Below are 24,353 nucleotides of genomic sequence, written 5' to 3' on the forward strand. Positions count from 1 at the left end.
ACCTTAGCCTTTTATAACTTATATCAGTTTGAATAGTAGGCTAGCTAAACAAAGGTTGCTATTATGCTGGTATGCCTTGGCACATTAATATTCAAATTAACTGTTATCTGGTCACAGGTGTGTTTATCAGGTAGTTTACAACGGTTTCGGTCAGTGTTTCAAAGGTGATTCAGCCAATCAGAGCTAAGGACCGGGACTACCTGTTTTATATGATGAGTAGACTACTATGAAGAGTGTTGTCAACCTAAAAGGTGGGTAAACTCTAGTCCGTAGAAAAAAAGGTGGGGAAACCGAGTGTAGGTGGGTTTATCCTTGACTACCCACCCCAAACTGCATGCAGGAGCAGGGGGAGCAGCGTCTTGGTTATCAGCCCTCTGTTGATGTGCCGCCCTCCCTTGCAAATGACCTCATGTAGTTGAGTCAGGAGGAGGAGGAGCCCGGCGCCCCGTACCTTGGCTCCAGCAGGGGATTCGTGTGGAGAGAGATAAAGCATTAGGAAAACTTTTTGGGACTTGGATATCCATGACATTTATCAGGTAAGACTTTTAACTTATTCATAAGTTATTGTATCGACACATAACAGCTTGGCGATGCCGGTGCCCGCCGGTTCACAAAAGTAGAGGTAACTTGTGTCTTGTTGTATGGAGTTTGTGGCTGTTGGTACGGAGGAATGTCGGGACATGCCCATCGAGCAACCGTCAGACCGACAGTAACTGACAGCAACAGTTCATTTTAAACTTATCTTTCGTTAGCCAACCTCCATTTTCTAGTTATTTCTTGCATAGCTACACAGAGGAATGCGGTAACGTTACTCAAGCTCAATAGCTAAAACTTATCAACTCCCAAACTTTTTTTTTTTTTTTTTTTTTACTCCAGGTAGCTTGTCTCAAGCAACGTTTCCACTTGGTATTGTGTGAACTGTCTAGCAGCATCCATACCTCACACTAAACCACCCAAACAGTTTGATAGTTGATGTATGATTTGTGTTTGAATGTTATTTTATAGCCTACATGTTGCCTCCGTCCTCTAACCGTCTTGTTTAGCCTCAGATCTTTTTAGCCCCCAATACTGATAAATACATCTGGCCTGGGTGCTTCATGGGGAATTATTGCAATGTTGTCTATGCGTATAAACATGCCATGGTTAGCCTAAATTGTGTTTGTTACTTCCTGTCTTCCACCTTCCACCTTCCACCTTCCAAAGGATGACTAGACTTTTCTAAATAACTTTTGAAGACGGATAGCACCCCCACTGATTGTGGGGTGACATCCTGTTCACTAGGATGCGGATTTGAAAAAAGGATCATTACACTTCTTATAAATGTGTGGTCTTGTTTGATGCTAAGATTAGCCTGTATTTTGAGATTGGATGCGGTGGTTTTGAAATCAGGACCCAGCCCAGATGTAGTAGGCTAAGGGACTGTAATCTTGTTTGCCCACATGGATTGAGTCATTGAAGTTTGACCACTGTTTACATAAGACACTTAACTTTCTTTTTCCAGTGCATTTTTGCTGCTGGAACCCCCTTATAACTCAGCCAGGTGCTTTGAAATAAAGGCTATGTTTGTTCTTTCTGAGAAATTGCTTATGCTTAAATGTCATGGTTCAGTTTTGATCATTATGAGCAAATCAAATCATTGACCCAGTGTAGCCTCACAGCCTCTGGACTTTTTACCTTGAAAGAGCCTGCCACTAAAAGGCTCTCTTCACAGGTTGCCCTTTCCAGTGTTCAATCACCTGTCTGAGTCAGGCTACAAGGGAAATTCAACTAGCCTATATACAGTAAGGTGTTAATTTTTTCATCCTGCACTCAACAGGAGGTGGAACTGGCTTTGCTGCTGCTGACAATCACATTGACTGCCAGTTAACCTGGAGATACTTAGTATAAACAGTCTAACAACGTTTCTGACAATTTTACGGTGAATATGCCACTAATACTCAGGATTTGCATGCTTCTATGCCAAGGCAATAGCTACTCCAATCGTGTACCAACTGCAATGTTATGAGAAGTTTATATTGCAGGGCACTCATCCATTCAAGTGCCACTAGAGTCTGTCTCTCTGCCCCTACAGAGCCTGGTTCCCATGGTCTTTAGCCAGTTGGCCAGTAACAGATGCTGGCACCAGAGTCACATTGTTATGGCTGAGGAGGGAGAGTTATTGGAACCAGTGACCTGACAGACAGCACTCATACTGAGTTGCTGATGATGATTTTCTACTTCTGAAAGTGGCTACTCTATGAAGAAGCACATTTTTCCAGTGGTGCAGACAGATTTTTATGGAAAGAACTAGAGTTTAGTTGAGTTTAGGATCCCTGCTATCGGGACATTGCTTAACCAGGATTTTTATGAATGATATTTATGTTCATGGTTCTGGGTTCTGTGGTTATGGGATGTCATGACACTGATACATAAGCCAACCATTTTGCAGAGGGCCAGTGGGTCGCTTACCACAAACTTGGGCAGCAACACAGCGTTTTCATTTGAAATGTCCAATATCACACTTGAATCCGGTGTCTGTTTGGGAAAGTGGGGGCTTCTGTGTGTATGATAAATGGGATTCATATATCACGGCCAATACATTTTTACGTGTCATAATTATTGAAGTGGTTTTAGGGGCCTGTTGTGAAATAACAGTATAATAACAACAGCAGAAACAATTGGCCCCTGAGCTCCTGGAACCTGAACAAAGCAGAGGCTTGTTATGCACTGTTTTGTGTTCCCTGCCAACCCCCTGCAATGAAGCAGCTGAAGTGATCATAAAAAACCTGATATGGCCAACATTGCAAGATCAAGGTAATATTCCATTGTCGACATTATTTACTATAGATTGTACCTCAAAGAGAAAATTAATGTCAGCGAGAAAAGAGACATCTCAAGTCCCCAAATGCCAAAATGACTAGATGCTCACCACCATGCAACAAAATCATGTCATTAGGTTCTCAGCACTGCTGCATTGGATTGCAGGATCATGCACATTAGCCAGTGTCTAGCCTATTGGCATTATGTAATTGCATTAACTCGATTTTTCTCAAGGGATAAAGGCAGTTTCTGTATCAAAATGCTTGCCTTACCATTTAATTGCCCTCGTTCCCCTCAGGCCATCTATTAAAATGTTACAGAATGACAGCCATACATATTGTGTTGCCTTTGTATTGTATTACGAGTTGCTTAGTATGAGGGGAGCTCCTTTGAGGAAAATACAGTCGAAAACCACAATTATTTTGTCCTGCCAAAAGTTGTTATATGATTGTAGGCCTTAATTAACCTATTCTTAACCAATTGAGCCATTCCTCCGAATTGACATGCTAATAATTCATTCATGAAAGCAAAACTACAGTCTTTGCCATAGTATGAGTTCCAAACCTGGATAAGCAAGTGGCTGTGGGTGTGTGTACATACGCGTGTGTGTGTGTGTGTGTGTGCGCAGATATCTTTGTGTGTAGGTCTTTGCACACGCACACGCACGCTTGCCTGCATGTGTGTGCATCTGAAGCACGTGTGCAATTCAGAAGTAGGCTACTTCTTCACAACAGCTGTTATTGATTTACATTTTTGTCAGGCCTTTTGAAAGCCCCAGAGAGAGAGAGAGTGAGTGAGAGAGAGAGAGAGAGCGAGAGTTACAGACCTTTAGCTGTGGTTTGACAGACTAGAAGGACTTTTCACCTCCCAGGGCGAGTGGTCCCCAAGGGAATGCCAGGTTTGGAACAGACCCCAAGATGGGAACTAAAACTACACATGTTGAAGCGGAACTAAGTGTGGGATGCAGGGTAAGGGGGGCATGGAAAAAAAAATATGTTAGTGGGGTACACTCTTGTAATCATCTAGTTTGGACATGTTTGCTTGTCTCAGTGTCAGCCCTGCCAAATCTTTTCATCTCTGCTGTAATTAGGTCTGTAAAATAGTTACCTGGAACTGTAAGGCCAATGCACATAAGCAGAGATTGGTAGCTGCTCACAGGTGAGTTAGCTGTACCTGGATGGGCTATGTGTATCCATGTGCTAGGGTAGTTGTGCTCCCCTAAGGTGTTATGGCATATGCATGGATAAGTCCATCTGTATGACTCGGCTTCCCTCACTGTTCAGTTGTCAATCAGTGTTTTTTTTCTATAGGCTAAATGCTATGCTGTTTGGTTCCCTAGCCATTGTTAAAGTGAACTCGGCTAATAATAAACCTGCACTCTGGTGAAGTCTTATCTGTAAACTGTCTGGACTGCACACCTGTTGAATGTATACTGGCTAAAACCCTGGAGTGATTTACTAGATGATCTGCTTTGGAAAATGTCAATGGGTCCAAGTCAGACATGTTACTGGACTTGTTAAGATGCTGATTCATAGAAGTGGCCCTCTGACCTACAAATCTTACTATGAGGAGAATCTCTCCAAGTGTTTGCAGGAACTTCCTGTAGACTTTAAACCATACTTGTTAATGTGTTACCCTTAATCAAATAGCAGGCTACTCGGCCGGCAAAAGTCGAATTGAATCATATGAAAAAAAATGGGCCAAGCTTCAGATGTTCACTTGATTGCTGTGACACATCAATAAAAGAATGATAAAGTTTAATCAGCAGCGGTAGCAGCAGTTAATGATTGTAATTCTGATGAGATAATTGGTGTTACCCAGCCTGTAGTTAAAACTGTTGTTGGCTGATGATTTCACAAGAGAGTGGTTGTTCATGTGGCGCGACTCTAGAAGTGTCTGATTTTTGAGGAAAAATGGCTAAAAAATATATTAATAAACAGAAAAGGACAGGCTGCTGAGACTGGAGAAACTGTCACTTGCAAAAGCTTACGAGGCACATCCACTGTAGATTTAAACTCATTCATAAACCCTGGTTTTGATAGTGATTATCTGTCAAGCTAAGTTTGTTTAGGCTATATGTAAGATTAGGCCTAGTCTAGAGTTAATTTTAGCCTGCGTGAAATAGGGAGGGTGATGTTTATTGGGTAAGGGATGTGTAATGTCTTGTCTGATCCCAACATTCTCAGAACGACAGACACTCATGTCAGGTTTAGTCTTTCCACAGCCTGGGGTGTAACTGTAAATTCAGAGTAATGATTACCCTCTAAAACAAGCCTTGACACTTAAATGATCTTGGGTAACCCTGCTGGGGTAAAAAGACAGTTTCTCACGTCGTAACTGCTGAACCAGCGTATGCATGTGGATTGACCCATCAGTCATATTAGTAAAGAACAAGGACAAGTGGCCCTCTTCGTGCCTTCAGAGGGTAGACCGGTCTTTCCAATATGCCAGTCCTTTTCCCATGGACACTAAAGCTGGCAGGCTAATGAATAGATCAGACTTGTTATCCTTTTTAATTTCTAGCTGAGCCATGTGGATATTCCTCCTCAGTAAGAATCCAGGTTGTTTTGCCCCAAGCCAGGACTTTGAATCTGCCTGTGCCTGTGATAGGATGACTTCATTTCCCCTTAGGTGAAGGTGAATAGTCACAGAGGTCTATTTGAAGAGAATGTCAGGCTATTTTCTCATCGTTGGACAAGCCTGAGTTTACAAGAATACTCCCCTAAGCCTTCTTACATTGTCTAAGACTAGTGCAGTGCCCGTTCGCTTTGAGCCCCGCTGCTGCACAGAGCGCTGTTCGCTTGTTTATTCAAAGTTTATTAATATTGAATGTGTCGCGTGTCCAATCCGACACTGCACGTCCTTGGGTCCCCAGCAATACACCCGCCAAGTGTGAAGTAGATCGGACGAACGGTTCTCGAGATATGTGAAGGACACACATACAGACAGAGTTTCCTTGCTTTATAGTATGATGAGCCAACTGCATAATCATGTTCATAAATGGCCCCAAACTGCATGGTTAAACAATTAGCGACATTATAATACAGTTATGATGATTGCACTCTGTATCAGTCAATTGGCTTAATGGATAGAGATTGACATTAACATTATGGACATTAGAGTTTCAGTTTCTCATTAGGTTCACCCACAGTAAAAATGAATGCACTCACTGTACTGTAAAGTGCTTTCGGCACACATTAACAAAACTAGACTAACAGGTGACAAATTGTTGGCATGAAAGAAGAGTAGATGTTGCAGTGTAGAGTAAGTAGACATGCAAATATGTGATCTACCTGGGTGCTGGTTTGTAACTGTCGTCCTGTTGATGACGCTAGTTGGCTATAGTATTAGACAAGTAAAACATTGCCTTCACTCTACGAAGTCAGCAACAAATAAACTAAGTGAAGCAAGATTTCTTCCTTTTAGCTCAGTTAAAGATTAAGGTCTGCTCCTTATGGGCTGCGGGGTGAAGGTCTGACTGGTAGACTTGTTGCATAAAAATGTCTGTTCTTTGTTATTTCCTCTCCATTCATGCCAGTGTGAATAACACCCTTTCCTTACAATGGCAGAGACGGAGACTGTGCTGTCCATTCCCCTCCATACCTGCACCCCACACTTCCTCCTTCAGGGCTGTGAGCTGCCTTGTTAGCTAACTTCCCATTGTTTCATGAAACACTTAAAATCACAGGCAAGGCCAGGCCTATTTCCTGCGCTCTCTATGAATGGACAGCAAAATGATGGATAATAATAGATGTTATTAACATCTAAAGTTCAAGGATTTTTTTTTTTATTTTCTGATCTCTTCAATGCTTAATAAACCAACTTCACGGTCAGGGGCCAGTTGCATAAAGATAGACCTGGTCTTAAAGACTTAAATGTGACTTTAAGTCAAACTTGCTATAGACATTTATATTTACCTGTTCCTACTATTACTTGGTTGTTATAGATCTCTAATGGGTTGTTTCTGTCTCTAAAGACTCGCTCTCTTCTTCAGACTCTTCCCAAAAACCAAAGATTTGTTATCTTGTATGAAACAGCTACTGTATTTAAACGTCCCACTCTTCCAGTTAGGCCAACTCGTTGCCATAACAACAAAGTTCTTAACTCAAGATTAGCCGGGGGGAAGGTGGCTAACATTCCTACCTCAAAATAAGTCAGTTGTAATATTTAAGTAACAGACGGTCTTAATTAGACTATTCCAACCTGAGAATCTAAGACCAGTCTAAAGGCCTTTTACACGGGAAGCAGCAATCGCCTGGTCCTCATTCATTTTCAATGAGAGGTGCGCGGGGAGACGCGGAGGAGCGGGTGGATTGGCAGGCGGAGCGGGACGCGGGCTCGCTCACGTGAAAAAGTTGCGTTCGTGCTCATACGCGCACATGCCCGCCCGCTCAGCTAGAGTTGAATTGTGTTTAACTTTTGACCGTGCAGCGCGGGATTTGGCCCAACAGTGGCAGTGTCTCGGAGCAGAGAGGCGAGTTCGCATGCGGCTGTCGCCTCCCGTGTAAAAAGCCCTTAAGGCTTAGACTAGTCTTAAACTAGCTTTATGCAACTGGCCCCAGGTCCTGGTGAGAATTTCTATGTCGCTATGACAACAGTGTGGAAATTTGAGACCAATCATTCATGTAGAATTGCTTGGTGAAAATTTCATGTAGAATTGCTTGGTGAAAAGAGCTGGTGGGCTGTTACCAGGCTAGAGACAAGGCGTAGAGGGGGAAAAAAAGTGGTGAAGTCAGATTGAGCTGAAGGTTGCTCTCTCTATTGTCTGCCATCTGACAGGGGACAAAGCAGGTTCTAACGCTCCAACCGCCAGTGTGTGTGAAATGCTTCTCTGCCAGGGGCAATCCGGAAAAACAATCCTGTTTCCGTTCTATATATAGCTGTCTTCTCAGATGACCGCGGTGTAGCTAGATGGCCCCATTAACCACATGTCACGTTCTGCATTGTCCAGGTGAGGATCTTTTCTTCTTCTCAACCTGTATGGATTTGAACTCTATCAACCCAGGAAAGACCTGTGAAAACCCACATGTTGATAACCTGAGGCACCCCTCACCACCCCGGCTTCCAATTTCTCTCCACTGAAAGGGTACTTTCTTTACCGGGTCGCAGGTCATTGTATCATAGACTGGAGTAATCTCCTTTTTATTGTTGCCTTGAGCTGCACCAGAGGTAACAGACAGCCCACTTCTAAAGGTGACAGAGGTGACATAGGCCTGGTTGAAAACAACAGCAAGGGGGAAGCGTCTTTACATGTTATTGCCCAGTTTCACTGATATGGTCACTGGTATGTATTTCATCAGTTGTCAGTAGTATGAAGTGCTGAGACTGTGGGCTGTTGCTGTCTCCTCATAGGAGAAGAGGCAGTGCTGAGAATACTCTGCTGTTTATCTGGGACTTGTGCTTGCTTTGGGGTGTCTTGCACAGAACAAATGTGAATATTGAGGGTCTACTCTGTCTATTCAGCCAGTGTGTGTCTACAAAGCCCTGTCAGCCACAGTGGGACTTTGGTTGCTCTGTTCCAATATAGAGGCCCCTTCTAAGGGGCCTTGCTTTGAGGCTAATGCCCAAACACAACTTAAATGCACTGGGATGGACGTGATTTGGATTGAGTGCTTGACGAATCTTGATGCCTGTCTTGTTGCACGCTGTATAGTCCATAACTTCTCTCTGAGGAGATTTTCTTACAAAGGTCACTATTACCGCCCTGCTACAGCTCAGCAGCATTTGATGTTGATTTTTGTGCCTGGTAGGATCCACACTTGGATTTCATTAACTTGTTAAGATCTGCATGCCTCACATCCACCTCCAGTAAAAGTAGCCTAAGGCTTATTGATTGCTACATTGTCCTTATGTGTGTTTCAAATATTTCAATCCTGAAAACAGAATAATTGATGAGGATACTCAGACCAAAATGCTCAGCCTGCAAGTGTGGATCTTTCTCTTTGACATGGTCTATGATGAACGCCAGTGTGATCCACTGGCTCAGTAAGTATACACGCACAGTATTGTTCAAATTAATATGTGGGGATGTTAATTTTCCTTATTGTTGATACAGATGTTTGGTAGGGTAGGAATTTCTCAAGTTTTCTCAAGTGCATTATTGTGGTGGAAAGTATCAGTTCTCAGGACCCAGGGTACTGGTGGTTTTCTGTCCTACCAGGTTGTTAATTACATTCACCTTGCATCCTAGTTGTAAACCAGCCCCTGCCCCTGATTAGGTGGATGCAAACCAGCAGGGCTGTGGGTCCCCAGGACCATGACTGAGGACCATTGCTGTATAGACCCCACCACTCTGAACAGGAAAAAAGGGAAGAGATGTTATCAAATAGCCTAGGCTTTCAGACCAAAACAAGACCCTAAATTACATGATAGGCAACTGTAGAATCAAGCTTGGTTTGCAGAGTCAAGGCTATATTCATGTCCTCAGATGCCTTGCATTCTGCAATCACTGTGTCATTGTTAAGCTGTGTTATTGAAAACACAGGGTATGACACTTTGGCTTTCATTCAGATAAGGACCACGGGCCTACTCCTCCACATTGGAATAAAGACAGCTCATAGATCATGTGATTAGATGATGGCTGAAGAGGTGGTGTCTCATTCTCACAGTGGGCACTGACTGTGTGTCTGGTGGGTGGGGGGGTGGCAGGAATTTGTCATGTTGGCTTTTGGAATATTAGGAGGGCGTTTCTCATTTCCTTTGGGTTAACCTGGGTTTTGTTTATTGTTACTGTGGAGATTAGCAGCTAGCTCCCACACAGCAGTCACCAGTCCTCCTAACTAGGGTAGAGGAGGATATTGGCTGGCATGATCCTCATAGAGGATTTCTGTTCCTCACTATGGCACTACAGCTGGCACCTACCCTGCCATCATACTCTCATCTCTGTTGCCGTGTTAGCCTAAGCAGGGCAGCAGGGTGGCGTAGTCAGAAGAGAGATTGTCCTTCAACCTGAGGCCTGCGTTCAAGCCCCATGTCTGCTGAGGTGTCCTTGAACAAGATACTGAATCCTGTTCCAAGGGCGCAGTTCTGTAGTTGACGCTTGGCCAAGAAAGAATTTTCCTATAAAGCATCACATTATTTTTTACTATTATATTATTATTAGGCAAGGCAAGGCAAGGCAAGGCAAATTTATTTATATAGCACATTTCATACCCAAAGGCAACCCAAGGTGCTTTACAGAGAACACATGCAAAAGCACAAGAAACAAATGATAAAAACATTAAAAGCGAGCAAGCAAAAGGACACAGAATAAAAACAATAAAAGCAAACAGGCAAATGCCCACAGATTTAAAAAAAAAAAAAAAAAAAAAAAAATAGTAGTATAAAAGAAAATCAATTAAAAGCAATGGTAAACAGGTAGGTCTTTAGCTTAGATTTAAAAGTAGTCAGCATTGGCTCAAGTCTCAGCTCCACTGGCAATTTGTTCCACATTTGAGCAGCATGGAAGCTAAAGGCAGCTTCACCATGTTTTGTTTTTACTCTGGGAACAGTCAGTAATCCAGAGCCAACCGACCTAAGAGGTCTGCAAGGTTCGTATTGGGTCAGGAGATCTGATAGGTCAAAGTGTTATGTTAGTTATTAGCCCACTTTACTGTGTAGGCTCATCAGGGTGTTATTAAGTCTTGATGATATCATTATATCTAGGCTATGCATAGCCTAGACCCAATATTTTGAGTGATGTCTTTATTTAGGCTTTGCTGTACATATTAAAGACCTTTGCCTGAGTGAAAGTGGTGCCGTAGCATAATTGTCTGATTCTGAAGTGTTGGGTGTTCTGAGTGTTGTATCAGACACGTTTAACTTCCTCTCCTAGTTCATATGATACAGAGAGAGAGTTGAAACTGGATCAGTCAGCTAGAAATGTGATCCTTGGCGAGAATAAAGACTAGAGCTGTGTTGAGGAAGTGGTTTCTGTGGACTGCAGCAGACACATGGAAAAAGATGGGCCCTGACTGGGAAACGGTATACAAAGTGCTGAGCAGCATTGGGATGACTGTAGTCTATTGTGATGAATCCCCCCAAACGCAGCCCTAATCCATTCTTTTGTGCATTCATTAACAGTCATCTTCCTGTCTAGTGAAAGGGGGATTGAAATGCCACAGGTTAACAATTGCTGTAAATTGCAGAAGAGAGGGCATGACTGAGTGGAATCTATGAGCAAGATCTGTCCATCTGTCTGTCATTAGTATAGGCTAGATTTAGGCCTAACTTTCTGTGCAATTGGTCAGACTCTACTCAATTTAGCTAAATGAAATCAGCTGAGTGGAAGGTAGAGCATCATTGCCACTCATATGCAAGCCTCAGCGTTCAAGTGTACAGTATGTGGCTGGGCAAGGCATGTGACATGGTTGCCTTTGTTTGAGAAACACGCTGCTGCTAGAAGTAGGCGAGGTTATGTTTACTCAAAAAAGCACCTGATCTTGACTAGAGCCTGGCTGATGCAGCCGTACTTCTTTTTTCCCCCCCCTGTCGATCACATGCTTGGCCATGCAGGATATCTGGAATACAGTTTCAGTCTCATTGTTTTCTTTTTGGATCCAGAGAGATGAATCGTAATTTTAGACAGATTTTATTAAAACAGGTAATGTTTTTATTATAGTTGTGCAGAATACCATAAACTGTTTCATGCACTCTAACCTGCAAGGGCTGCCAAGATTTTCCCCCTGGTAATTCAGAATTTATTCCCAGACAGTTTTACCTTGAAATGGCATCCGTACTCTTGATTTGTAATCTGTTTGGTATATACAGACTGTAACCTCATGAAAAGACAGTTTTTTTTTTTACTGTCAAGGCTATATTGAAAATGCAGAGGTTCATCAGGGAGCTGCCTGAAGCCCTCCCATCCCCCATTAGAGATTAAGTAGAGGGCCTGCTTCACAATGTTTAACTGGAGACCATCAAGGATGGAAAGGATGGATTGATGGCCTCACAGCTACAGTGTTAGGACCTAAATATTAGGCTGCCATTGGGTGGTATTTTATTTTAGTGTTGCTAATAGGCTCAGGGCTCTGTCGCCAGAACCCTTTTGAGGTTCAGGACCCAATGCTAGGCCTGTGTGCTTTTGTTTGTGGGAAAGCATGCCCTTATTTGGTTGCATCCATTGCAGAAGATTGGTCAGTTTCTATAAATAGAGTATGGCACACTATAACTAAAAAAAATTACAGACAACAATTTGTCTGTTTCCCTCTTACTTTATAAGTTTTATCTGTTTTAGCTTTTAGTTGAGGGTTTTTTTCTACCGTTGTCTGACAACCTGGCTGTTACTTAAGAGAACAATTCCAAAGTAAACTAGTGTGTGCAGCAAATTCAGGTTAGAGCTTGACTTCAATTTACACCGTTTAACCCAAATTTCCAAGAGTCAAATTGCACACCAGCTTTGGAATAACAATGGAAAGTGGTTGCAAAGGCCCAAGTTCAGCCACATAGCATCAATTAGATGTGGAATTCAGGGCATCTTACATAGTGTTGTCCTGAATAACAAGATAGCAGAACTTGTCTGTTCTGTTTAAATATTAGAGCATTCTTTCCACGCTGCCCCTCCACTGATGACCTACAGGATTGGGAGTGCTGTGGGAAAACTCCCAAACGGGTGCCAGCAGAGAAGTATGAAATGTGGGGACTTGCTGCCATCGCTATGTTAAGTTTCTGGTGACTCACTTTGTCTCTGTTTGGTTTGTTTTGGGGAGAAATGACTTGGACATGTGTTTGTGTGGGTTTCTTTTTTCTTGCAGGGGGAACTGGGGAGAGGCCCAAATTCTGTCCCCTGAATAAAAATGCCTGTGTTATTGCCATTGGATAACTTCTTTGGTTTACCCTGAGTATAGAGTGGATGCGTTTCTGATGTCTTGTCCTGGCTGTGAGTGACTGAAAAGGCTTTTTTTTTTTTTTTGCAGGGGTGCTACAGAGAGGATTCCAGGAATCACACCATGTTCAAGGCAGTGCTGAAGAAGAACAGAGATGGAGGGAAGGGGAGCAAGAAGGAACCAGGTATGTGGGAAATTAAGAGGAAAAACAACAAGTTCACCTTGGGGCACCAGGAAAGAATAACCCATTACCCCAAGGCAAATCCCTTTCATGGGCAGACCAGTTCAAATCATCTCACTTTCTCTTATAATAGACCACATGTTAATAAATTCATTCTTGACTTTGTATGTTCTATGAAGTGTCTTTCATAGAGTTAAGAGTTAGAATGTGAGGCTTCAAGTGAGTTATGGTAAGCTAATGTAAACTGAAGTTGAGATGAAAGCACACAAACCCTGCTATATCTTTAGTGTGTACTTGGCAAACATACTGTCATCCAAACCAACATTTGCAGCAAAAAGCCTGAACATATATGGTCAATAATCCAGTGTCACCACCACTGCCTGTGACACATTTTCTCTTGGTGAGCAGTGTGTTTGGTGCTCAGAGTGATAGGCATGACCATGCATGCATGCATGCAGGCGCGCATGCACACACACACAGACACACACACACACACACACACACACACACACACACACACACACACACAAACAAACACAGTATTAGCGGGAAATGGTGTCCGCACTCAAGGAATAAAGTAAATATTATGGTCGAAGTTTAGTTGGTCAACCCCAACAAATAAGAAGATAACTGCCAAAGTAATGCAGTACTTAACCCTGATGGAGTACATACTTTACATGCATGTACAAGCTTTTATGAGCAAACAGGGGTTGGGGGTCTTTTTCAATACTCATGACTGCTGCAGACATTGCTAATGCTTAGCACTATACCAACAAACTAACATGTGACCTAGTATGGCGTAGGGCAAGTCCTGTTCGGTGTAGGCCTATGTACAACTTTCTCACCAGGAAGCATCACCTGAACACCCCTCGATGCTGGATGAGCAAGTCTGGGAAATTGGAATTCTAGATGCAACACGAATTGGCCAAGTTATGACGTTGTTATGACAAATCAGATGCTGCTTGCGTCAAACAACTGAATAAACAGGTTGAGTAAAGATATTGCTCTGTATAACGGATTAAAGTTGCTGCTGCCTCCAGCTTGTAGTAGACTCGTAATGAAAATATTTTTATGGGGGGGGGGTTCACCTTTATTAGACAGTTCAAAGTTGAGAGAGACAGGAAAGATTGGGAGAGAGAGAGAGGGATGACAACAAGGGTCTTGGGTCGGATTCAAACCCAAGACGTTGCATTTACATGGTACTCGTCTTAGCCCATCTGAGCTACATTTTTGTCCTTTAAAGGCTGTGACTGGCTATCCCAGCTACCTTCACCTTTACTCTCTCACCACCCAGGCTAATGTTTGCTCCCCTGCCAGCACTGCCATTAGCAGGGTAGCTCTGGCTCAGGTAGGTATTCTGGCATTCTTAACTTCCTATTTCCGATGGTCAGGCAACTGTTTTTGGTATGCTTATATATGACAAGCTGTTATCAGGTATAGAGCGATTGCACTTGCAGCCACAGAACAGCTACTGTGCATGGAGCTGTGCTTGCTAAGTTGCTAGCCGAGATGCATATTCATGCTCATTCATGGTTACCGGCTGTTTGTTCTTTGATGTTGCATGGAAGTACACATGCCTCTAGCGTCGGTTGACTCTGCATTGCTGATTACATTAGCTAGCTCGCTGCGGCAGAAGGCTGCCTGCTTTGCCAGTCTTGGACTGAGCCACGCCGATTTCAGAGGTGGCTAGCAACCCAGCCAGAAACTAATACAACATAGCACCAGTGGTTGCGTTAGACTTTCTCGTTGTCCGTCATTTTGACGGACAGGGTCCGTCATTTTCATTTTTTTAATGATAATGAGACATAGCCTATTTAATAGCATTTAATTTTCAAAAACAATCGATGACAATAACATTTAATATACAGAAGAACAAACATAGATTATGCATTTATAAGAGAGAAAAGATGAACAAACAGAGACACCGACCGTGCGGTCACTTTTCATGTCAACACACACGAAGCAGATGAATGATTTTTTTTTTCCGCAGTGACAGCGGAGGGCACTAAAACACTGCGGCCATTGTGCCTAAACAGGCAAATATGAATGATGCAATTTTACATAATTAGACAATTACAATTAAAATATGAACAAACCATTTACAAGAAATTAAATTGAACTCAATTGACCTGCTGTAGCCTAGCCTGAACTCAAACCTTCCTCCTGGTCTGCATGGACTGGTGCTTTCACACCAGCCTTGTTTAGTCTGTTTGAATCGAACCCCGGAGCGTTTACCCCCTTGGTTCAGGTCGTTTGGGGTGGTGTGAACACCCTAATCAAACCCTGGTGCGGACCAAATAACCACTCTCTGGTCCACCTCGAAGAGGTGGTCTCAGGCCGCTTCCAAGTGAACTGTGGAGCGGTTCATTTCTGGTGAGAACATCATTCAAACCAAGGCGGTTAGACAAACAAAAAACTAATAATAACATGATGCCCCATTGTTATTGCCATACAATAATACACAGCATCAATCAGTTCTACTATCTACTATGGAAATTTGTACTTTACGTCATTCCTGACATATGTGCCATATGCTGTCACCACTACGCAATGCCAAATGCCAAAAACGGTGTCCCTCTCACCATTACGCAATGCCAAATGCGCAATGTGCATGTCCCGTTAACCGTCATCACACATTGCCAGTTGCTAAATACGTAACCTACAACCAAGAAAACCAACACAGTAAATATGTAAAAAGCGCAGCCCAGCAAAAAGTCATGAAAATAACCTTCATCCGACGCAGTGGACGCACCCGACGTACAACATACCCAACGCACACACACATTCTTATAATTTCAGCCGTCAAAAAATCTCTGGAAATTAATTTTTTCCATCCCGGGAGAACTGGGTGCTCGCTTGATCACGTAATCAAACGCATCAAGGGAGATTGCTGCAGAGGCGATTGTCATTAGGTTTGCGTCTTTGCCTCGGACGGCTTCTCCTGGCCGTTTTAATTTTGTTCTGAAGGCTGAACCCGCGCTCTGCTGCCACACTGGAGACTGGAATTACCAGCGCCATTTCAGCCAGAGTTTTGAAATCGGGGAACATTTCTCCCAGGGAAGTGATCAGAAGTCGGCAAGATTCTCTGAACGTGGGATTTCCCGATCCTGCAAGCACTCGCTTCACCGGGAGGAAATCCTGCAGCATGCGCTCCTTCTGCACCAGGGGCGCGGCTGCTGCACCCCTCTGTTACCCGGTCCTCAGTGTAATCTGTCAAAATGACGGACGGCCTTCAGATTTTTCTGTCATTGTTAAAAAAATACCGTCAACGCAACCCCTGCATAGCACTCCTCCGGCACAGATTCAGTACATTGCAAGTGTTAGCAGCTGGAGTGTTCCTACTTCACTAAGTTTGGCACACTCGTACATCAGCATGCATGGGTCCAATGTATGTACTTCTACCAGTGGCACAACCACTATCACCAAATGCCTCTCGGTAGAGGCAGGGAGTGCCCCTCCCCCATATCCACCACCCCAAAGAAGAAAGCCACGGTTTTTGACTACTCTGCGGCCAAAGTAAGAGAACCTTAGTCTCTGAGTTTGCTCAGATTAAGGCTGTTCCTCATCCTCCAGCTAGACTAGGTCTTTTTAGCCCCAGCTGACAGCCCTCCCTTGAAATTTCAGAATGATTTGGGCTTATGCACAGCAGCGAACATTTCTTCCTTACATCATCCTAGATCACACATGGCATTGTTGGTATAAACACCCGACCTGCGCATGAGCAAGATGAATGAATATTATGCAGTTTTAAGCACTGCCTCTGGCAGTCATGCAGAATTCCTAGAACCACAGTTACATCCGTAACTCTTGATTTGGAGTGGAATACCTTCAGTCATTTTTTCTATAACTGTATCTGGCTGTACAATCAACCTGGCCTTTGTATCACAACAGTGGTTTTTGTTTTGGCAACCTGTAGGATTTTCCAACATGACTAAATGTGAGTCATCTTCACCGATAGATTGTTGACTACTCTCCTGTACAAACAATGGCCTCCTCCAGTGAGCCATCTTCACATAGCAGACAGACCATGTGCGGTACTGCTACATCTACCAGCCTAGACTTGCTTTATTACCTCAGGACAGGTGGTAGCATGTAATCTGGTCTAAAAAGTTGCTCTGTACAGTAGCTACATGCCTCATAGATCTGCTCTTTCTCCCTTTGTCCAGGGGCTTTTTCATGATATCATTGCCATCAGGCTGTGACTTGTTTCACTCAACAGTTGACACAATACCAATAAAACTGAAAGGGAAGGAGTCTGGCTTGCTTTAGACATCGGCAACCTCCAGTTTCTGTGTTACGCCTCCAACACGCACACTACCTCCATGCCCCCGGCCCTATGACAGACTGCTGACAGCCGCACAGCTCTGATCTCTATGAGGAATTTAACAACTCCATCGACTTGTGATTCAATATTTCAATTAGTCATTCCCCCCCACAAAACCCACAAACTACATATACACATACACATAAACACACACACTGCCACACACCAATGGATTATCCATGTTGCATTGACAGAGGGAAAATTGAATATTGCAGGCTCGTCTGTGTATTGTTTTCCTTCGAGTTGTTGAAACCTGTCTAGCATGTATGAATCACTCTGAGATCACACAGCATCCCTGTTCACCAGACACACTCACACACACGCGCGCGCACACACGCACAGGAGGGTCTGTGTGTGTGTGTTAAGGCTGGGCAGTTTTTATGGCGGGATACGGCTCCTTGTTCCCAGCCTCACTCTCCCAGTTGGACCCCATCCATCAAGCCCAAGCAGCTCTTTCTCCCTTTCTCATGCTGGGACAATAAAATCCAGCCACTCCTCTCTGTTATTCAGAGACCTTTAGACAGATGAGAGGTCCCGGAGATACAACAGTTAGCGGTGGTCACTTGGCCCCACTGTTGTTTCTGCATAGGGTACAAATCTCTACTGCACATCTTTTTCTTTTCAGGCTTGCGGAAATTTTTAAGGGGCAGACATGGCGTAATGTTGGAAATTTGAGTGACCTCTGTCAAATGGTCAGCAAGTGAACTATAATGAATAAGAATTACACATGAAAAGATTTTGATAGATTAAGTTAGGTGTTAAACGGCATGATTTATTTAAATTACAGCTCAACAGTTTCAGTAGGTTAACTATAGAGTATGTTTGAATATGTCACTCCAAATTGCCAGTGAAAGTGAAAGTGGCATGTCATACTGCCCTGTTGTTTGTTGGCTTGTGTTTAATGCTACCTTGTTGTCCTTGAAGATAATCATTAGTTTTTAAATTCTGGTCCCTCCTCAGAACTGAAATGAGGTTAGTAACACAGAGGCCCTACTAGAGAAGGCCGTGTTAATCAAATTGGGTACACTGCAGTATAGTTAATGGTCTCTGAGACAAGATAGTACCATATTGCACATAAAATATTCACTGCACCTTCTGTTGGGCTTGAATAAAGATTTCATTATGCTCCCAAATGGTTTGGGATAGAAACTGGTGTTCAAATCTGCCGTCTGGTGCAGTGCAGTTTAGTTGTCCACTTTATTTGATGCTATCCTCCTGCCACATTCAAATTGAATTGATACTCAAAGAGAAAGTAGAGTTTTGTGTGGCTGATACAGCATCAGTGTTATGTTTCATATATTTATCAGCATTGATCCCTAGGGCAATAACAAGAATTTCTTTATAAACTGTATATAACTGTCAATTGGTATCCGCCTTTTGCTTTGGACAGCTTGTTTGGTTTAAGCTTATCATTTTATTCCCTCCTGATTTTTAAATATCAATTTATTATTGCCAGATCAATGGGAATTACATTTAGTAGGAAACCTCACTCTTTTTGTCAGTCCTGCTTGCCTTCTTGTAGGCCAGGCATTTCTTGCTTCAGAAAGAGCAGAAGGACAAAGTCCCTATAAATTCTGCTCAGCAAAATGTAATGGAAATCAGTGGGAGGAAAGACCTTGATAATGGTATAATTGCATGATAGCTCAGCATATGTTGCTCATGACATGGTGGCTATGGGCTGGAGGCAACTTTAAAGCAGTCAAGGAAACTTGGCCCCTATGCCAGATACCACTACAGTCATTAGCTCTCCTCTGGGATCCCCACATCGCCAAGACCCACAAACACACAGTTTGCTAATTTAGTCTCTCTCCATCCTCCACTCCTCCTAGATTCTTTCTCCTCCTCCTTCTTCTTTGCCTCCTCTTAGTCCCAATCTGTAAGAAATCTGTTTGGAATTGGCCCTTTTAATCCCTTTTAAGTACACTTTTTTATGGTCTGGCATTCCGGAAGTGGGATACTGATTTGCTGTGGCCTGTTGCCTTTGATGTGAACACTTTCTGAGAGAGGTCACACTGCAAGCAGGCCTCACTGACGTTAATGGATTTGGGACTCAAGGCACTGGGAGCTCAGAGGATTATATTGTAAAAAAAAATTAAACTGTTGTGGTTTTAATTGGTTTTCTCTTTGAGGATATAGGCTCCTCCGGTTTTATTGCAAGTTCCACCTATTACTTCTTATTAATTCGCAGCAGTCTCTCGCTTGTAGTTAACTTCCAAACAAATCACTGGATCTGAAGCGGAAGAATCCGTTTTGGAGAGTGGCTTGTAATGTAGGAAGTCTGTGTTCTTGCAGTGTATCCTGTGGTCCTGTTGAGGTAAACATTTTGTCGCCATAAGGAAACAACAATGTTCTGAGCCGTGTTCTGAAAAACTCAAAGCACGTAGAATTCAGGCCACGGTTTTTAGCCAGCATGCAGCAGTCTCTGTAGCCTCTTTTAATATTTCATTTTAAAACATGACATTCATGTTTTACCTGTGTTACTGCTGCTTTGGATATGTTATGAGCCATTTTTTAAGTCCCAGCATTGATGTGTTGAAGATGTTATAAGTTTTATGAGTTGGAAATGGAGGGAAGCTAAACTCCGGGCCGTATCTTGTCCCTTTGGTAGACTTGAAACACATGAAGAGATTTTACGCTCTGTCTTTAGGGAGAGTTTTCTCTTTTTCCCTTCATAGAGGCCCCTCTGGCAGCCTCCCTGCAAAGTCTCTGTATCTAGTTTGGACACCACTTTCTTGAGTAAAGTTTTTATCTTTACTTACTGTAGCTACTGTCCTGGGAGTATCACCAGCTTCTTCAGTTGGTATCTGTTCGTGATGTGAACTGGGGGAAACAGCCGTTTGGACTCCGCTTGAATGAGTGTGACTGTGTGGGGTGGCTGATGCCTCTCAAGGCCCTCTGACTTGGGCTTGCTGCTCTGTTGGCTGGGCTGCTTGAGGCAGCTGCCAGACAAAGTTGTGACCCAGTGTTAATCACACTAGCATGCATTGCCATGCACTCTTTGAGGTGACAACTGTTTCAGCTGTTTACCCCCCACCCACCCCCCATTTCAACACACACACACACACACACACTTATGCACATGTACCTACATACACACACACAGCCACACAACCACCACCACCAGTTGGCAGGGCTTCTCTTAGTTTGTTTGGCGGTATGGAGACAGAAGCCATGCACCTGGCTGAATGGGAGGCAGCAGCCCTGTCGCCGACTTATCAACACTGAGGAGGGGGATCAACCATACAGCCCTGCTCTAGTTACAATTCCTAGCAGTAGATCTACTTGGACAATAATTATTGGCCTACGGCATGCTGACAGCAACGACATGACAATCATTTTTTCAGATTAGCCAAGAGTCAGTGGGAATAGTAGGCTTACAAGTCTCAATATGAGGGAGAGAGCAAAGGAAAGATGTCATCTTTTTTGCTGAAAGTTAGAATATACTTGGATGACTATAGTCTGTTTGAAGACACCCAGGCCTACACATGAAATCTCCCCCAAATAGTGCAATACTCCTACCTTGAAGCTTCTGTGTTTTCATCAAATACAGCCTAGCTTGCAATTGAAGAGTGAACATGTGGCCACATCGCCCTTTCCATCAAAGATCTCCCACAGCAGGGGGTGGCTTTGCTCTTATGACCAAAAATCCCATCACAATGAGCCACATTTAATTGAGAAATGACGGAGGATAAGTGAACATAGACAAGAATGTGCTTCTACCGAATTTTAATTTCAGTGTCATTTTTTAAAGGGGCAATTTTTCATTAGGACCAACCTCATTTAGATTTCAGGAAGTGAAAGATGAGTATTCACAGTTTCGTCAACCACTAACAGTTTTTTTTGTGTGTGTGTGTGTGTGTGTGTGTGTGTGTGAGAGAGAGAGAGAGAGAGAGAGAGACCATTAAGGCCTTCACTGTTGTCTCAGCTGTGATGGCGACTGGTACATGCTGTCTCAACAGTTTCTGTGTGTTGTGACATGAAACAGTGATTTGTTGCAGAGGGTCAGACAACAGAGGAAATTGGTTACAAAGCAAGCTTTTTTGGTAATGAAGGTTGTGTTTTTTGCTGTCCCATGGCTCTCTAAATTGGAAATTTAGTGTTTTTTGTAATGAAGGTTGTGTGTTTTTTGCTGTCCCATGGTTCTCTAAATTGGAAATATCACAATCATGATGAAGTAGGCTAATCATTCACAAGGATGTTCCTCTGTTGAGTCAAAAGGAAGCTGTTTGTGGGGTGATAATGCTGAACAGAGTAGCTGACATTGCACAGATTGCTTCCCTGATTTCTATATTTTTTTCTGTATTCCCTCTCTGGGGTTTTAGTGCTGAACAGAGCAACTGACATTGCAGAGATTCCTTCCCTGTTTTCTGCATTCTCACTCCCTTTCAACTGTCCACAGGGGTTTAACATCAGGAATTTTTACTGTTATGGAAAGACATCCCTCAATAAACAGAAACAGCAGATGGTTGGGCAGTTGTTTGTCCAAACAAAAAAAAACAGTTGATGGACAGTGGTTTGTCAAAACAAAAACTGATTTTTTTTATTGATTGATAAATACAGCATATTTTCCCTCAAAATTTACTGGACCAAGGGACTCTTATATAAAGTCTTATTATCTCAGAAAAATCTCTGCCTTTCCGCATTGAGTGAAGCTACAACATGACCGCTTTAGAGCATGCTGTTTTTTGAGGACAGCGGTATCAGTAAAATACAAAACCACTCAGCAGGCTTGCTTTTGCACTGAAATATTCTCTCCCCCAATTTATCTTATTTATGTGTGTCGACCACCTTAGCTTCAGCAGGAGGTCATTGCCTTCTGAATGGGTAATGAAGTGCATGACGTTACTGACGTGTGACACAAGTTTCTTTTAGGCACCCGGTTTCTAGGGTGAGGTGTTTTGTCTGTTAGGTGCAGTCTCCTAACACCATGGAGGTAAAGCAGTAAACCGAGTGTGTGGTCAAGATGAACTCCTTCTCTCCGACACAAAGATGGTGGTCGACGCTCCCCTCTGACATCAATAGGCCATCGTACATTGCACAGTCTGCCCACAGGTGCTAGTCTAAGACTGCCTGTGTCAGCCTGGTCCCTTCTCTGTGAGCAGCTGTGTGGCAGCCTCCTCTCTAACCATATCAACCGCAGCCATTTTGAGACGCGCTCCCTCCTTGTCCTGTGGCTTGCGAAGAAACTCAAGGAAAACTCCTTCACAGTGTTCTTCCATGGTGGGCGGAGGTTATATAGCGGAAATTTTCTTCTATTAGGAAAATGGTTCCTTTGCCTGGGATGAGTTTGTGGCCCAGGTGAAATGGGAATGTACAGTGTGGTTCTATGGTAGTTGCTTGGTGAAATCACAGACAGGATGTTTTGGTTCTCTTGTTTCTAACTTTGGGAGAGACTTGTTCATGCACACAAATCTTGACTTGACTGCCCATGATCAAGGAATAGCATATGTGAGTTTTTTGGTTTAATGAAAATGTTCAAAGTAGTTGCTGCAACACCTGCGTCTGGTAACAATGGAAGAGGAAGCAGTGAGTCAGTGAAAGGGCATGCTCAGGTTCTTTTATAGCCCTCAGTGGTGAGGGGGAAGAAGATGAATTTGTAAACAAACCAAGGTAAACTTTGCTTTCATAAATTTGGAGTCGCATAACAAAAAGCCTTGAGTGCTAGACCAAGACAGACAGACAAACAGCACAGATCCAGGCGACCACAGGATGTCTAGACCACAGATGATATACGTGAACTGCACAGGTCAACACAGAAACCTACATGTTTGCCCACACACATGCGCACACACACACATGCAAAAGCATTAGTGCATGTGTGCGTACACACACACACACACACACACACACACACACACACAGGCAACCACAATATACATTTTCCAATTGCACAATCAACATTCTTTGATATTTGTCAACCATAATAGCTAGTGCTCAAACCATAACGACTGACTACTTTATCATCAGCCCATGGTTTTCCTTCTGAAAAACACTTAGTACTGAAATAAGCTTATGAAGCTTAGATTAGTTTTTGGTTTGTCATTTGAGCTCCTAAGCCAAATTGTGCTGTTAGGATTAGAAAGATCTTCGAAATCAGTTCCATTTAAAACCACAACGACATAGTCCTACATCTCGATTACCATCCAATGGCCGCCTTATAATTTAAATTAAAAGAAAACAATTGTGCTGACAATTGTGAAATGCCTATTGGCCAGAGCCCAAGTTTTCTACCTTTTCTCCCAGTCAGGATTTTCATGTCCAGACAGTAGAGGTAGGATTTAAAATGAAGAAAAAAAAAGAATGCACCTGATTCACAAAGGAGACCATTGAGTGCAGTTCTAGACCTACACGACTATCAAAGCACTGTGCAGCCAGCAGGCAACGATTAGCGGGGCGTAGCTCAAACCACATCTCTCACATACACACACATACATGTACACGCACACACACCCCCACACACACACACACACACACACACACACACACACACACACACACACACACACACACACACACACACACACACACACACACTGTATATACACAAATACACACATACCCTTAAACCTCAGGTGTATCTACATGAGACACTCCCTGTCTCTGTCTTCACGTCTTCTGAAAAGCAAAATAAGGGCACTTTGGGAAAGCAGTGAACCTGGTCAGTAAGTTTTACGGTTATCTGTTTGCAGAACCTCTTAAAAACAACAAACATTGGGCTTTGGCTACATTTTCATTTCACATCACATGACCCAAGACTTCCATGACGAAGGCTTTGAAGCTAATTTAATTTTGCTAATCTCATTCAGCACCAGTTGCCACAATATTGCCATGCAATCTTGAAGGTGTCATTGCCTTAGAGAAAATGGAAAATGGTCTTATATCACATAATGAGTTGATGTCGAAGTTTGCCATTCCAGCAATTCTGTGGGTCATTGCATTCTGTTACATATATGTGTGTATATATATACACACATATATATATATATATATGTGTATGTATATACAGCTATTCCACTGTTGTAATATTAAAAATACTGTGTCAAACTGATTTGTTATGGCTCATTACATTACTTGTGCCTGTAGTCGTTTTGATAGTGATTGTTGCAATTTGAATAATAACCATAAAAAAAACAATCTGTTCTGCCTTGTCATTTGGCACCAATAACCAACATCTGATTGTCTACTTATATTTTTTGATGTTAAGGAAAGTTTTTTTTTCTTGTGCTGCCTGGGGAGATGGGGTGAA

The 24,353-nt window shown here is 42.9% G+C and overlaps 1 protein-coding gene across 1 annotated transcript in view; it reads left to right on the forward strand.

Moving 5' to 3' along the window:
* The first annotated feature begins 450 nt into the window (after nucleotides 1-450).
* Nucleotides 451-24,353, forward strand: part of tanc1b (tetratricopeptide repeat, ankyrin repeat and coiled-coil containing 1b) — a 115,162-nt gene continuing 91,259 nt past the window's right edge. The window contains exons 1-2 of the mRNA XM_071523016.1: nucleotides 451-536; nucleotides 12,693-12,786. Coding sequence (XP_071379117.1) covers nucleotides 12,726-12,786 — 61 coding nt within the window. The 5' untranslated portion in view covers nucleotides 451-536; nucleotides 12,693-12,725. The remainder of the gene's footprint in view (nucleotides 537-12,692; nucleotides 12,787-24,353) is intronic.

The sequence above is a fragment of the Centroberyx affinis genome, unplaced genomic scaffold (assembly GCF_046629955.1).
Source record: "Centroberyx affinis isolate AG114_WGS23_722 - 3 ecotype Tasmania unplaced genomic scaffold, CSIRO-AGI_Caff_v1 ptg001058l_1, whole genome shotgun sequence".
Classification (NCBI taxonomy): domain Eukaryota; kingdom Metazoa; phylum Chordata; class Actinopteri; order Beryciformes; family Berycidae; genus Centroberyx; species Centroberyx affinis.